Source organism: Dendrobates tinctorius, unplaced genomic scaffold (genome assembly GCF_039654945.1).
Source record: "Dendrobates tinctorius isolate UK_male_01 unplaced genomic scaffold, ASM3965494v1 ptg000022l, whole genome shotgun sequence".
NCBI lineage: Eukaryota > Metazoa > Chordata > Amphibia > Anura > Dendrobatidae > Dendrobates > Dendrobates tinctorius.
The window spans coordinates 45,243,188-45,257,748 of record NW_027361690.1 but is presented as its reverse complement, the minus strand read 5'-3'; the positions used below and the strand labels follow the sequence as shown (position 1 = coordinate 45,257,748).

The following is a 14,561-nucleotide window of genomic DNA, read 5'->3' as shown; positions in this document are numbered from 1 at the left end:
TGCATGCTACATACATGCTACATGCTACATACATACTACATATATACTACATGCATGCTACATGCTACATACATACTACATACATACTACATGCTACATACATACTACATACATACTACATGCTACATACATACTACATACATACTACATATATACTACATGCATGCTACATACATACTACATGCATGCTACATACATACTACATGCTACATACATACTACATATATACTACATGCATGCTACATACATGCTACATGCTACATACATACTACATATATACTACATGCATGCTACATGCTACATACATACTACATACATACTACATGCTACATACATACTACATACATACTACATGCTACATACATACTACATACATACTACATATATACTACATGCATGCTACATACATACTACATGCATGCTACATACATACTACATGCTACATACATACTACATACATACTACATGCATGCTACATACATACTGCATGCATGCTACATACATACTACATGCTATATACATACTACATGCTACATACATACTACATATATACTACATGTATGCTACATACATACTACATGCTACATACATACTACATACATACTACATGCATGCTACATACATACTACATACATACTACATGCATGCTACATACATACTACATGCTACATATATACTACATACATACTACATACATACTACATATATACTACATGCATGCTACATACATACTACATGCTACATACATACTACATACATACTACATGCATGCTACATACATACTACATACATGCTACATACATACTACATGCTACATACATACTACATACATACTACATGCATGCTACATACAATACATTCATACAATACATACATAGACATACAGTACATATAACATAGAGTAACATACTTACCAATACTTGTCACATTGTTCCCCGAAGCCATTGTCGTCTACGGAATAAATATTAACATAACAAACCACAAAAATACTCACCCATGATCCGAAGCAGTCCACGAGTGTGTCCCACGACGATCTTGGGTAGAGAACTGCAGCATCAGCTGATGCTGCCGCTCACTACGGGCTGCAGGAATCCAATGACGGAAGGTAGGTATCCTTCCGCACTGTATTCCTCCGCCACTTAAAAAAAAAAAGTGTATTCCCACACAGCTTTTACCATAAAGTGAGACTAGGGACCCCGGGCAGTCCACACAGCCCCCCGGCAGGCCGGCACAGCCCCCCGGCAGGCCGGCAGAGACCCCCGGAAGGCCCGAAATGACGGCGCATCATGATGCGCACACACCGCGCATCATGATGACGTCATTTCGGCTGTCAATCAACTTTGAACTTCCGATTCCGATGCCCGATATTGAAAAAATATCGGATGTCGGTATCGGAATTCCGATACAGCAAGTATCGGCCGATACCCGATACTTGCGGTATCGGAATGCTCAACACTAGTGCAGATGCATTTAGGCCTGTCTGGTTTGTTTCTTAGAGAACTTACAGTTTCCTTGTTAATCACTTGATTTTCGCTCAGTCTATTCCTCATCCCCGTCATACTGAACGTCCTCCGCTAGGTATATTACTTGTACGGACAAAGTGGTCACCCACAGAAAGTTAGCGATTTGATTATAGAAAACCTATTTTTTACGTGGAATGGGATTTTTATCTGATATTTCTAAATATATAGATGGAGAATGTCTAATGCACAATAACAGGTATAGAGGCAGATCTGCATGGGAAAAGACCATATCAACTACTGTTTCAATTTCAATGGAAATGTCTTTAAATGTCAACCCATCCAATGTGCTAATTGTAGAAAATAACTTTCTACCATCTGTAAGGCCTCAGTCAGACGTCCACGTTACACATTTGTGTTCTATCTGTGATAGTACATGTGCCCATTATAGTCTATGGGGCTGTTCACATGTCTGTGTCTTTTTTGCAGATCATGTGTCTTTTTTGCAGATCATGTGTCTGTGCAAACATCACAGAGACATGTCTGTTTTTTACTGGCAGCGCAGATGACAAGTGCCATAACAAGTCTATGAAAATCATAGATGGCACGCAGATGTCGTCAGTAACGTCCACAATTAACATTGTAAAGAATAGGACAAGATTTGTAATTTATTTATTTATCCATATGTGAAAAGCACTGATGGTAAAACTGACCATACGCTGACGACACTCATCATTTTTTTCCCACATGAGCAAACACGGACATCTGAATGAGGTCTTACTCAGTAACTATGGCCTCATGCACTGTCTCAGTCGTCTGTGTCCCGCCAGTCACAGTTTTATGCTAAATGTCACATGGACATCCCTATAGCATACTTACAATGGCCTGGCTGCAGGTCATGGACAAGACCACCGCAGTGAATGGGGAACAGTTACTGAAGAAGGCCTACAGAATGCAGACTTTGGGGCTGCTGCATAGAAATGTTGCAAAATTTGGCATACAAACCACTATTTTTGATGAAATGACCCTTATCTTTGTATCAATGGTTGCAGTTATCCCTGGCAGCAGTGGTCCTACATTAATAGGAAAACATGGTCCCTGCTCTCAGCAATAAGGCCAGTGTTTCTGTTGTACGGTTTGAAGATCCAAGACCAAGTGACTTGTTATACTTATCTGGCTATTCTACAATGACCAACCTCAGTTTTATTCTGTGTTTAGTATTGCCAAACAGCACTTTTGATGATATCATCACATTGAGACACCCGGAACTCAGTGCCATGAAAAGGTTCACACTTGAGATCCCAGTATTGAGAGACGATGTCCTGACAAATGGCGGCCACCACCTGGACATGCAATGGAAAGGGAAGACCTGGCCCTGTGATGTACTACTCAAACTGTCTCGCCATGTTTTAGTATCTGCTTTAGGACCTGAACCAGCTTGGAGTATTTTTCCTTATGACAACTGTGACCAGGACTTGAAGCCCACAGACACTCTTATTAGCCCGTTAAAGCTCTTGCAAGTCAACGTAAAGCCGATGCTGCTCCATCGAGTGCTACGATTCTTAGGAGACTTGGGATTTCTGGTGGAGACTCAACAAAGTAAAGCGCTCTCTTTACTAAAGAAGAGAATGTACAAATCAGGAAAACCGTTGAAGGCTCCCAGCGTGCAGTCCATTGGTATGTGATGGGAATGGATAATGCATGAAGTCTGCTATGTTCCTCTTTCCCTCCTGTGTTTCGCTTTGATGCATGCTGCTTTCCCTACATGAATTACCTGTTGCATTGCAGACCCTTTTCGAGGAGTCAGCGGTACATGGCTCTCTGTGATTTCAAGGAGATCCTTATTTATTAACATCCATATGTCTTATAGATCAACAGATATAGGAAAACGTGTCATTTTTGAGCAATATTCGAGGCTGCCTCTTTCAGCCTGTGCGTGGGACTCCAGGTCACATATGGCGTCCGTCTCACAGTTATAATTTACCTTCACTTCCCTGCGGGATGTAATGTACAGATGTATATAAAAGTGTTCATTGGTAGCATTCAGGTGGTTCCACATTTTATAAAAATTGCATACAGTCTTTTCCAATACTTCTAAACATACATCAGTGTGACCTTTTCCGGGGGTGGGCAGCAGATGCATTTATACTGGTGAGCAATGCATTAGTGGGAACTATGTACTGTGCATCCACCGACAGTCCAGTTACCAGACTGTACCTTATTATGTTACTGTGGCCTTACCAACATTTAGTTTTTTTTAATAGTCTTGGCATATAGCGTTTTTGTTTGTTTGTTTCTATTTTAACTTGACTTTTTAAAAAAATTTTCTTGCTGTTATAAAAATGGCATGTTCCGCATACAGCGTTTTTTGTTTCTGCTAGTTGATGTAGTTATTCTCCAGTAATATCCTCTGTTTATTTTTAATTGGCTACAAAGTGCAAGTTGCTGATGTGACTTGATTTTTGCTGTTAATGTTGTTTTTTTTGTGGGTTTTGTTTTACATTTCATCTTGAGATTCTACATGCCATTTTTAGTTCACATGATCAATTAATCACACGACTTGTAATATAAAAAAATGTAGCATAAAACTAAAGTACTAAAACACATTATTTTGAAAAAAAACAACAACAAAAGGCACAGGCATTTTTTTTTCATAAAAATACATATAAAAACATGAAGGTTTTACACATTATTTTGTTTTTTAAAGATGAAAAAAGACAAAAAATTGTGATTGTGTATGTTAAGATAGCTTAACAAATACATAAATCATAATCACAGAACATCATCACAGAACAGAGACTATCCACACATTGTATCCACATATACACACATACTAGCTTGGCCCGTGTTTTCTCACATTGGTCGTCGGGGGCACAGGCAATTTCAGAAAAAGCAAGCTGGTCAAATGTAAATGTATTTCATTTGATGAAGAACACAGACAGGTATTTATATATGTAGATTGGTAATACAATAAATTGTTTTGATAAGTAGAGGCCAAAAAATGTCTTCCGGTTGAGGTGCCACCTGCAGGTCATTGTGTGTTTCTGCAGGTTTATGAAAATTAATGTTTAAACTGTATTTTGTGATAAAATTGTGGATGTGTGGTTTGCTTGACTATTTTCTTGCTGAAGGGAGCAAGTTTACCTTTCAAATGGTGTATCATTTGTGTGTGGGTGCAGTATGAATGGAGATACAAAATAATCACTGAGAAACAGTGTTTAGAAATAAATTTGGCAATAAATCTGGTAGGACGTAGGGATTGTTGTACTTACTAACCTGAATCTGTAAAACAAAACAGAAAGCACAGGAAATATAAGTGTAATATGCAGCCTGGTCCTGAATGAAGCTGAGGTATGCAGGCTGCCTTCTACTCCATTCATTGTCACTGTTACTGGAAATAGTTGAGCGTAACTCTCCGCTTTCTACGGCAATTGCCGAAACAGTGGATGGAACAGAGGATGATCACATGCATCTCTGCTTCACTCAAGACAGGGCAGAAGAGCCCCAATCTGAGGCTAGTTTCACACTAGCGTTTGGCAGAGCTGCGGAGGGCTGCGTAGTTCCTCCGTTAAGCCCCGGCCACTGCCGCACCTCTTCCTTCAGCTCCGCCTACGTCTGCATGCGTTCTACATACCCTATTGGGTACGCAGGCTATGCGGATGTATGCGGATGCCTCCGCATGCGTCGTTTTGACGCTGCTCCGAGCTGCGTCGTATGCAACATGTTGCATTTTGTTGACGTACGCAGAGCTGAAGGAAGAGGTGCGGCAGTGGGCGGGGCTTAACGGAGGAACTACGCAGCCCTCTGTAGCTCTGCCCAATGCTAGTGTGAAACTAGCCTGAGTGTTGTGAACTCATTTTCTGGTCTGCCTCTGGTGAGGGAGCTGGTTGTGCTGACAGAGGAATTGTGAGTTCTCTTTCCAGGCTCCCTATGGTGGTGGCAGGAGGTAATGAAGCTGATCTAGTTAACAAAGACCTGCCACCTGATAATGAGGATGAGGAGTGGACATCTGGAGTCTCAGACTGGATTTAAGACAGCCGACTCCCTATTCCCATGCTGGTGATTTTTTCCTGCCTCCTGAGGTCTTAGTTTCTAGCTCAGTTCCTGCCTTCTCAAGCTAAGTTGTTCTCTGCTTATGTTCACATTTGATTTGGTTTGGTCTATTCAGTTTTTTGTGTGGTCAGCCAGCTCCGGCTGGGGCTGTGCTGAATTTCCACTCTTATGTCATTGTATGTGCTAGTTTGCTTTTTGTCTCTTGTTAGATTGGCCTCTTTTTGCCCTGTTTTCAGAATATGCCAGAGTGCTGACATAGTGGGAGAAGTCTAGTGACTTCAGGGTATTTTTTGCTATCAGAAGTGTTGGACATTTTTGCAGGGTTTTTTGGCATGATTGCAGACAGTATCTTTCCTTTCCTGTCCTTTCTAGTTAGTGTGGGCCCCATCGTTTGCTCAGCCTATTTTCCTACCTGTGTTTGTGCTTTCATCTTGTCTCACCGTCAATACATGTGTAGGGGCTGTCTATTCCTTTGGGGTCTGCTCTTGGGCAGTTTAGATTTCCCCTTTTCTTGCTTTAGGCTTATTTAGTCCTCCGGCTGTGACGAGGCGTCTAAGTCATCGTAGGTACGCTCCACGGCTGCTGTTAGTTGTGTGATTAGGATCAGGGGTTTGCAATCTGCGTAGTTACCAACCTCTCTGGTTTTCTGTGACTTAGCTTGGTCTTGTTTTCTTCCTCGGTGACCTATTCATAACACCAGAGTATCCAGTGCCCTGGGTGGGTGTCCCAGCAGTCGCACCCCTAGCGATCAGCAATTCATCCCCTAGTCCACAGAGAGGTGATTATTTGGGAATAACACTTTAATGTAGCAACAGACTTTGCACCTGTAACTTAAAATAATCTTATTTAAAAATAAGAAACTAAAAAGCAAAAAGCTTAAAACCTGAAACAATTTTGAATGTTGGTTAAATGTCAATTTGGTCAAACAGTAATCATGATTAAACTTGTGAATATAAAGCTGGTCATACTGTTCATGTTAATGAATGTCATCCAAATCTGCTAATTTCAGAAGGATCGGCCGGCCATCAGATTTGTATAGCGGTGTCCTGATGTTCTCCAGATATCAGGGGAAAGGAGGGTCGGCCATGTTAGCTTTCAATATGCACAATTCTTTGTTCTCAAAGGATATACGTGCCGCCGACTCCCCGCTGCACAACATAGTAAGAAGTTCCCTTATATAAGGAAAGTCAAATACCAATGGTCATTGTGAGGATGACACATCCCCTTTAAGAGCTCCCAGGGAACTTTCTAACAGTGGACTCACTGTATTCAACATGAAGTCTGACATTGTATAAACAATGACATGAAGACAACATACTGTAGACATATAATCGCTATGTGTAAGCAAGTGCAAGAAATCTAAAGCAGCGTCAGGATGAGCCTTCCCTATATACAGGCTATGCTCCGTGTACGAAATAAAAGGCTCAGTTGTCCAAGTCAGCAGTATAAAAGATATACTGTGATTCCTGAGCCGTACACCTGCCCTCCGCTGCTGCTTCAGTTTCCTCTCTGGAGGCATGATGTTCTTCTTTATTCACAAACTAGCTCAAAATAAAATATTCCATACTGGCCAGATAGGACAAATGTGAACATGCCATATGAACAGCTAACGTATATGCGGGAACAAGCCTGACGCACCCAACAGCCGTATGCAGAGGACAGATCAGCACTGTGAGTCTGATACTTCCCTTACGTCCCTTGCAGAAGCACAACTTATGGGCATGTAGCAAGCAGAACCCTTTAAAAAAGGGATCTCCTTCTCAACATTGGCTACCAATGGTAGAGAATCTCCTATAGAACTTTACAAAATCATTTCCTAAGACTAATAGAAAGTAGGACATGGCAAACCAGCCACATTACAAATTTGCCTTCTGCAATTGTTTTAGATAAAGCTTGAGGCCTTACTGATCTGTTGAATTGTAAGCCCTACAAATTACTTCTTTAGGCCCTTAGTGACCCATGATGAAAATGCATGTCATAGTAAGGTGCTAGTTGTAGCGCCCTTATGTACATTTTACGTCATGCTGATCTCTCAGTTCTATCAGTGCCATAACGCATAACCTGCTCCTATCACAAATGCCGGGAGCAAAACTAGCATTCATCGCTACAGTGAAACCCCTTACATGCTACTGTCAATAGCAACATTGGCATTTAAAGAGTTATAATGATATCGCTCCCTCTGCCACGCTATCAACATCCCTGAGTTGCAATTGCGCCATGCCGATGGGTTGCTGTGGCATCCAGTGGACTAGCAATGGCCCCCATGACGGCCATCAGTACACCTATAGGTCCTTTGACATGAAACAAAGGACACTGTGCATGTGATCATAAATTAGGTCAGATCAAAGCAAAGTCATAAACGTAAAAAAAAAACCCCTTTATTTAACAGACATTTGGTTACATGGCGACACTGTAGAAAACGGGTGCCCACACCTTGATAAAAACAGATGTAATAAATATACCTTAAATTGAACAATGATGCTAACAACTAAAAGGCTGGCCCACTGGAAAAGAAGAGGCGACTGACGGGAAGGGATTAGAGCAGAGCATGTAGCAATTATATATACAGTATATAATATGAGAGATAGTGAGCACTAACACACTAATGGCGAGGACCAGTAACAGTATGAATACAAGAAGTAATGCTATCGGCTGATGTATTTAAACAAAAATACTACAGAATTCTACAAGTGGACATCAAAATGCCAGAATGTAGAACTATCCACAAATGTATTTAGTGCAAGCATACTATAGAACTCTACAAGTGGAAATCAATTGCTAAAATAAAGTCAGTCATGCAAACCTTCCAATATATAAGACTGATGCCAGAAACATGTCAAACACTTATCCCTTCAGGTGTATGATGATTAGTGCAAAAAGCCATGATAGCGTAGGAAGGCTTGGCAAATGTTCAGACAGTAGTGTGATGAAAAAAACATCGTAAATCATAAGTTGGTAAACATACAGGGCAATCGTGAAGGATAGATTTTGAGAGATGTTTGGATGATAACAATACCTTGGTGGTCCAGGAGAACAAGTGTGGCACACACCCCAACGCGCGTTTAGGAATTATCCTTCGTCAGGGAGTCATACTGAGACCCTGGGACCTAGTAGTCCTTGCCTGATGCCGGACTTAATATTATGCCTTTCAACATTACCATGCCAAGCACATTTTACTGTAAAACTGAAATATGACAGTTTATGATGTGAACAATCAGGATCAAGTGCCAGAGTGGGACTATAAAAGAGATGTAAAAAAAGGTTTTTATGGGCATATCTATTGGAAACTCCCCAAAAGTGGTTCAATTTTAAAAACCGCACCACTCAAATACTTCAAAACTGCTGTCAGGATATTTTTTTAACCCTTCAGGTGCTACAGGAATTAATGGAAAGTGGAATGAAAAAAAATTAAAATAAAATTTTACCTCTAAAATGTTGCTTTAGGCCCAATTTTTTTTCTTTCCTCACAAGTAGTAAGAAACCTTTCTTTTTACAAACGGCAAGGCTCAGAAGGGAAGGAGCACCATTTGAATTTTGGAACACAAATTTGGCTGATATAGATTGTGGGCACCATTTCGAATTTGCAGGCCTCCTAAGATGCCTAAACAGCAGAAACCCCCGTAAGCGACCCCATTTTGGAAACTAGACACATCAAGGAATTCGAGAAAAAGATATTTGGACCGCAATCATATAAAAAAAGAGAGCACTCCTAATAATGAACTACATGCAAAATTATGAAGTCACAATTTTTATTGAAAACATAAACAATTGCGACAAAAGCACCCAGTATAAATTCATATATATAACTGATACTTAGTGACGTTCACAGTGATGGGTGATACTCCACATGTAGTCAAAAAGTTCTGTTTGGACACACAGCAGGGCTAGAAGGGAAGAAACGACATTTTGTATCTGGAATGTAAATTTGACTGGAATAGATTGCATATATCTCATTTGCAGAGCCCCTGAGGTAATAAAGCAGGCGAAATCCCCATAAGTGACCCCATTTTGGAAACTAGACACAGGAAAAAATTCATCTAAGGGTGTGTTGAGCATATTGAACCCACAGGTACGTCACCGAACATTTAATAATGTGAAAACAAAAATTATGTTTGTTCCTCTAAAATGTTGTTTTAGCCCCAAATTTGTAATTTTCACAATGGATAATAGGAGAAAACTGACACCATAATTTGTTACGCAATTTCTCTTGAATGCGATGATATTCTATATGTGGTCAAAAACTGCTGTTTGGGCGTATGGCAGAACTCAGAAAGGAGAGAGCGCTATTTGAGTTTTGGAGCAATAATTTGTCTGGAATAGATTGTGAATTCAATGTCGCAGTTGCAGAGCCCCTGACATGCCAAAACCGCAGAAACCACCCACAGGTGACCCAATTTTGGAAACAAGACACTCAAAGATATCAACTAGGGGTGTACTGAGAGTTTTTAACCTACAGGTGATTCACAAAACATTATAGCATTTAGATATGAAAACAAAAAATATTTTTTTCCACTGAAATACAATTTTAGCAAAAAAATTATCATTTACACAAGGGGTAATAGGACAAAATGGGCCCCATGAATTGTTATGCACCTTTTACTGTACGTGGCAGTACCCCATATGTGGTTGTACAATCCTGTTTGAGTACACGGCAGGGAGCGGATGAGAAGGAATGCTATTTGGCTTTTAGAATTCAAGATTTCATTTGACTAGATTGTGGGCTCCATTAGTTGGGCCCCTGAGGTGTCAGAACAGCGAAACACCCCAGGTGACCTGATATTGGTAACTTCACTGCTTACGGATTTAATTTGGTGGTGTAGTGAGTATTCTGATCCCATAGGTGCCTCAAAGATTTTCTAACAAAGGGATGTGGAATTATTGTAGCAGGACGGTTTGGCGTTTTCATTTATGCTATTTTTGATCACTTTTTAATCATTTTTTTATGTGTCAGTGTGATGAAAAAGCAACATTTTTGGCATGTTCGTTGCAAGGAATAAATAACATGGCAGTTTTATAGATCGGGTTGTTCTAGACGCAGCGATATCAATTATGTGTACTTGTTTTCTTTATGTTTGTTTTATCACAAAGGCTGTCTTTTTAGCAGCAAAACTGCTTTTTGTGATTTGTGTGTGCTTTTTTGTGTTTTTTATCTTTATTACATATTTTATGTAACTTTTTTATTTTTACACTTAGTACCACTGTGGGACATGTGTAACATACAGCTGTCACCCATATGAATTTCAGCCGCGAGGCGAAGTTTTTCACTTATTCTTCAGCGCTGTTAAAAAGTGGCGATGAGGAATAAAAATATGCAACAAATTTTTTAAAAACTTTTATTTAAATTTGCTGTTATTTTTTTAGTCCTCATAGGGGACTTGAACATGCGATCCTACCACAGTATTGCAGCATATAGTGAAAGTCAGGATTGCAGTGATAGGGACTTTCAGCAAGCCCCTAGCTGCGGTGGTAACTCATCCGTGCCCAGCGATTGGAGCATGTATGCTTGAACACAAGCAACTGTGTCATTTCATCTCCACTGTGAGAGATTGACAGCAATGTTTAACCCCTGTACGAGCTATGACGTATAGGTACGTCGTAGATCACCACCTCTGTTTGAGCCCACGTCTTATCAATCACATGACAGTTGATCTGATCAGCTGCCATGTGCCCCTAATAACCGCGGGTGGAATCACGATCCACCCGCCGCTGTTAACATGTTAAATACCGCTGTGAATCTCTTACAGCGTCATTTACCATAGCTGCGCTGGAAGCGTGTCACTAAAACCGCCCATCGGCGCTCGTCACCTGATCCCTGGGTGCCGGTGGGTTGGCATGAGCCGGGAGTCTGCAGGAGACCTTCGTGCTTGTCATTGCCAAACTGCTATGAGCTACGTCCCATGGCCAGCGTTCATAGCAGATGAGCATTTCTGCTGCACATAGCAGGACTGAAGCCCCGCTGTGTATAGCACAGACAATCAGAAGATCGCACCTTCAAGTCTCCTAAGGGTACTATTGAAGCAAGTAAAAAGTGTAAAAATTTAAAAATATAAAAGTTCAAATAACCCCCCATTCGCCCATTCAAAATAAAACAATAATAAAAAAATTAAAAATACACGTATTTGATATCGTTGCATTCAGAAATGCCCGATCTATCAAAATATGAAAATAATTAATCTGATCAGTAAACGACGTAACGAGAAAAAAAAATAAAAACGTCAGAATAACTTTTTTAAGTCGCCGCAACATTGCAATAAAATGCAATAACAGGCGATCAAAAGATCGTATATACCCCAAAATGGTATCCATAAAAATGTCACCTTGGAGCCCAAAAAATAAGCCCTCACCAAGCTCCAGATCACGAAAAATGGAGACGCTACGGGTCTCGGAAAATGGTGCCTTTTTTTGTTTTGCAAACTTTGAATTTTTTATCACCACTTAAATCAGGGGTCAAGCTCAATTTACCCGGGGGCTGCTGGAGGTAGAATCTGGGTGAGGCTGGGCCACATCAGGTTTTCCACAAGAAAAGCTCTTACAAAAACATTCCAATGTTATCAAATGTCTTTATTTTTTCATCTTATTTTGTGTTAAAAAATAAATTAACAAAATCATAAGAAAAAAATAAATCAATCAGTAATAAATAAATAAAATGAAAATGATAATACAGCATATATACTGTAGAAACCACATATAGTTGCTGACTAGAGAAATGTAATTATTATTATTCAGATGTCTGTATTAACAGTTCTTTAACATTTAACTTTCTGAACATGAATGGAACATTGAACATAAACGGTTTTGAACATGGCTTCTTCTGCCTACTTCTTGCTGCTAGAGATCTGGCAGCGCTTACTCTCGCATAGCCGAGCCACATTTGGCTTAAGGGAGGAAGCAGTTGAGACCCTCAGTAGGGCTTGAAGATGCTCATCAGTAAGTCTGAACCTGTACTTGGACTTATTGAAGTTCAAGGTAGAGAAGAGCTTTTCGCACAAGTATGTGCTCCCAAAAAGACACATGGTCCGCTTGAACATTCGGGAAAGCTCAGGGAAGCTGGGGGGCAATTCTCTCAAAAATTGCCCGAGCTTGTCTGCTTTTCCACTCACCTCCCTGAATCTGGCTTTAAGTTCAGAGTTGCACTGCAGGGCAGTGAGCTCCATTTGAAGCACAGGAGGGGCATCTTGCACATCAAAGGAGAAGGGGTCCGCAAAAATTTTAAATGTGGCTCTGTGCGTCTTGAAGTCTGCAAATCTTTGATCAAATTCCTCCTGTAGCTTCAAAATGACATCCATATACTCCTCACCACTGAATGGTGCTCCTGCTTCCATGAGTGCCTTGCATGATGGGAAATGGCAAAGGTTTGTCTGCGAAAGCTGGGCTTTCCATAACATATGTTTTGTAGAAAATGCTCTCACGTTGTCATAGGCAGCACTGACAAGTTGCCCCTGGCTTTTGTAACTTCTTGTTCAGTACATTAAGCTCATGTGTGATATCAACAAAAAAAGCTAAGACCATGAGCCATTTTGGATCACTTCGCACAGGAAAAGCATCCCTATCTTTCTCCATCAAGGCTTTCACTTCCGCTCTCAACTCAAAAAATCTCTTCAATATGTTTCCGATGCTGAGCCAACGTACCTCGGTGAAGTAGAGCACATCCCCATATTCTGACTCCATTTCCTCTAAAAAAGCACGAAACCTTCTGTGGTTTAAGCCCCTGGATCTGATTTGGTTGATGCATTTCACAACGAAAGACATCACATTGTCAAACTTCAGGCATTTGCTGCAAAGGGCCTGCTGATGGATAATGCAGTGCAGAGCAATGACCTCCTCCACACCTTGCTCTTCCAGTTTTTTTTAACAAGTGCCACCAGTCCATTTTTCCTCCCTGTCATTGATGGCTCTCCATCAGTTGTTATTCCAACAAACCTCCTCCAAGGTAAACCGGCATTCTCAATGGCATCACACAGCTGGTGAAATATCTCCTGAGCGGTGGTCTGGCCATGCATTGGAATCACTGTGAGCAACTCCTCTATGACTTCAAAATTGTCATCAACACCACGGACATAGATTGCGAGCTGGACAGTGTCGGTGATGTCTGTAGTCTCATCAGGAGCGACTGAGTGTACACTGAAACATTTTGCTTTCTCACACAGTTGATTATAAATGTCACTTGACAGGTCAGAAATGCCCTCTGCTACGGTGTTGGCAGAAAGGCTGATGTTGCTAAACTGACCTTTCTTTTCTGGACAGACAATACTTGCAGCCTGTAATATGCATTTTTTTGCAAATTCACCTTCTTTGAATGGCTTTCCTGCTTTAGCAACCATCTCACTAACCACGTAGCTAGCTTCGACTTCTGCGTCATTCTCTTTGGTTGCTTTCTTAAAGAAATCTTTTTGCCTCAGAAGATATCTTTTAAGATTAGCAACCCGGTTGGCTCTTTCATCTCCCTGGTATTTTGCATACCTCCTCAGCATGTCTAGTTATGTAATGACGTTTCAAATTGTATTCTTTGCGCACTGCAACTTTCTCAGTGCAAATAAGACACGTCGGGATGCCCCTGTGCTCAACAAAGAAATATTGCACTTCCCACTTTTCCTGAAATTGTCTGTGCTCATCACCAACCTTTCTCTTCACTGCAGGCTTTGAAAAAGACATGTTTGGGGCTGTGTAATAGATAATTCCACTTGGTGTCACTGTTTCAGTGTTAACCGATGCATCTTTTCCGCTTTTTTTTCTGTCCCGCTGAGCAGCAAATTTCCGCTGCCGCCTCCACTTCTGAGCCCGCCTCCGAAAGCAATATACCGCACCGCCCCACCGCTCATTCTGAACCCGGCGCACCTGAGTCTGTGGAGCAATCGGTCCCTGCTCGGCTGCTCCTGCTGCATGTGTTGTGAGTGTGACTCATGCGCCTTGCCTGCTGACAGCAGGCTGCTGTGACTGTCTAGCCATCATCATACTCACTTCCTCCTGCTGCAGCTCCGATGGTCCAGCGCCGACATCTTCTTCCTGTATGAGCGCACGGTCACACGTTATGTGGTATCGCTCATTAAG

General features: G+C 41.1%; 1 protein-coding gene across 2 annotated transcripts in view; it reads left to right on the top strand.

Annotated features, from left to right (window-relative positions):
• LOC141084169 (cell surface hyaluronidase CEMIP2-like) overlaps positions 1 to 14,561 on the top strand; it is a 158,746-nt gene that overhangs the window by 60,220 nt on the left and 83,965 nt on the right. For both annotated transcript variants that reach the window (XM_073568665.1, XM_073568664.1), the window contains exon 3: positions 2,679 to 3,137. In XM_073568665.1, the coding sequence (XP_073424766.1) occupies positions 2,679 to 3,137 (459 nt within the window). The remainder of the gene's footprint in view (positions 1 to 2,678; positions 3,138 to 14,561) is intronic.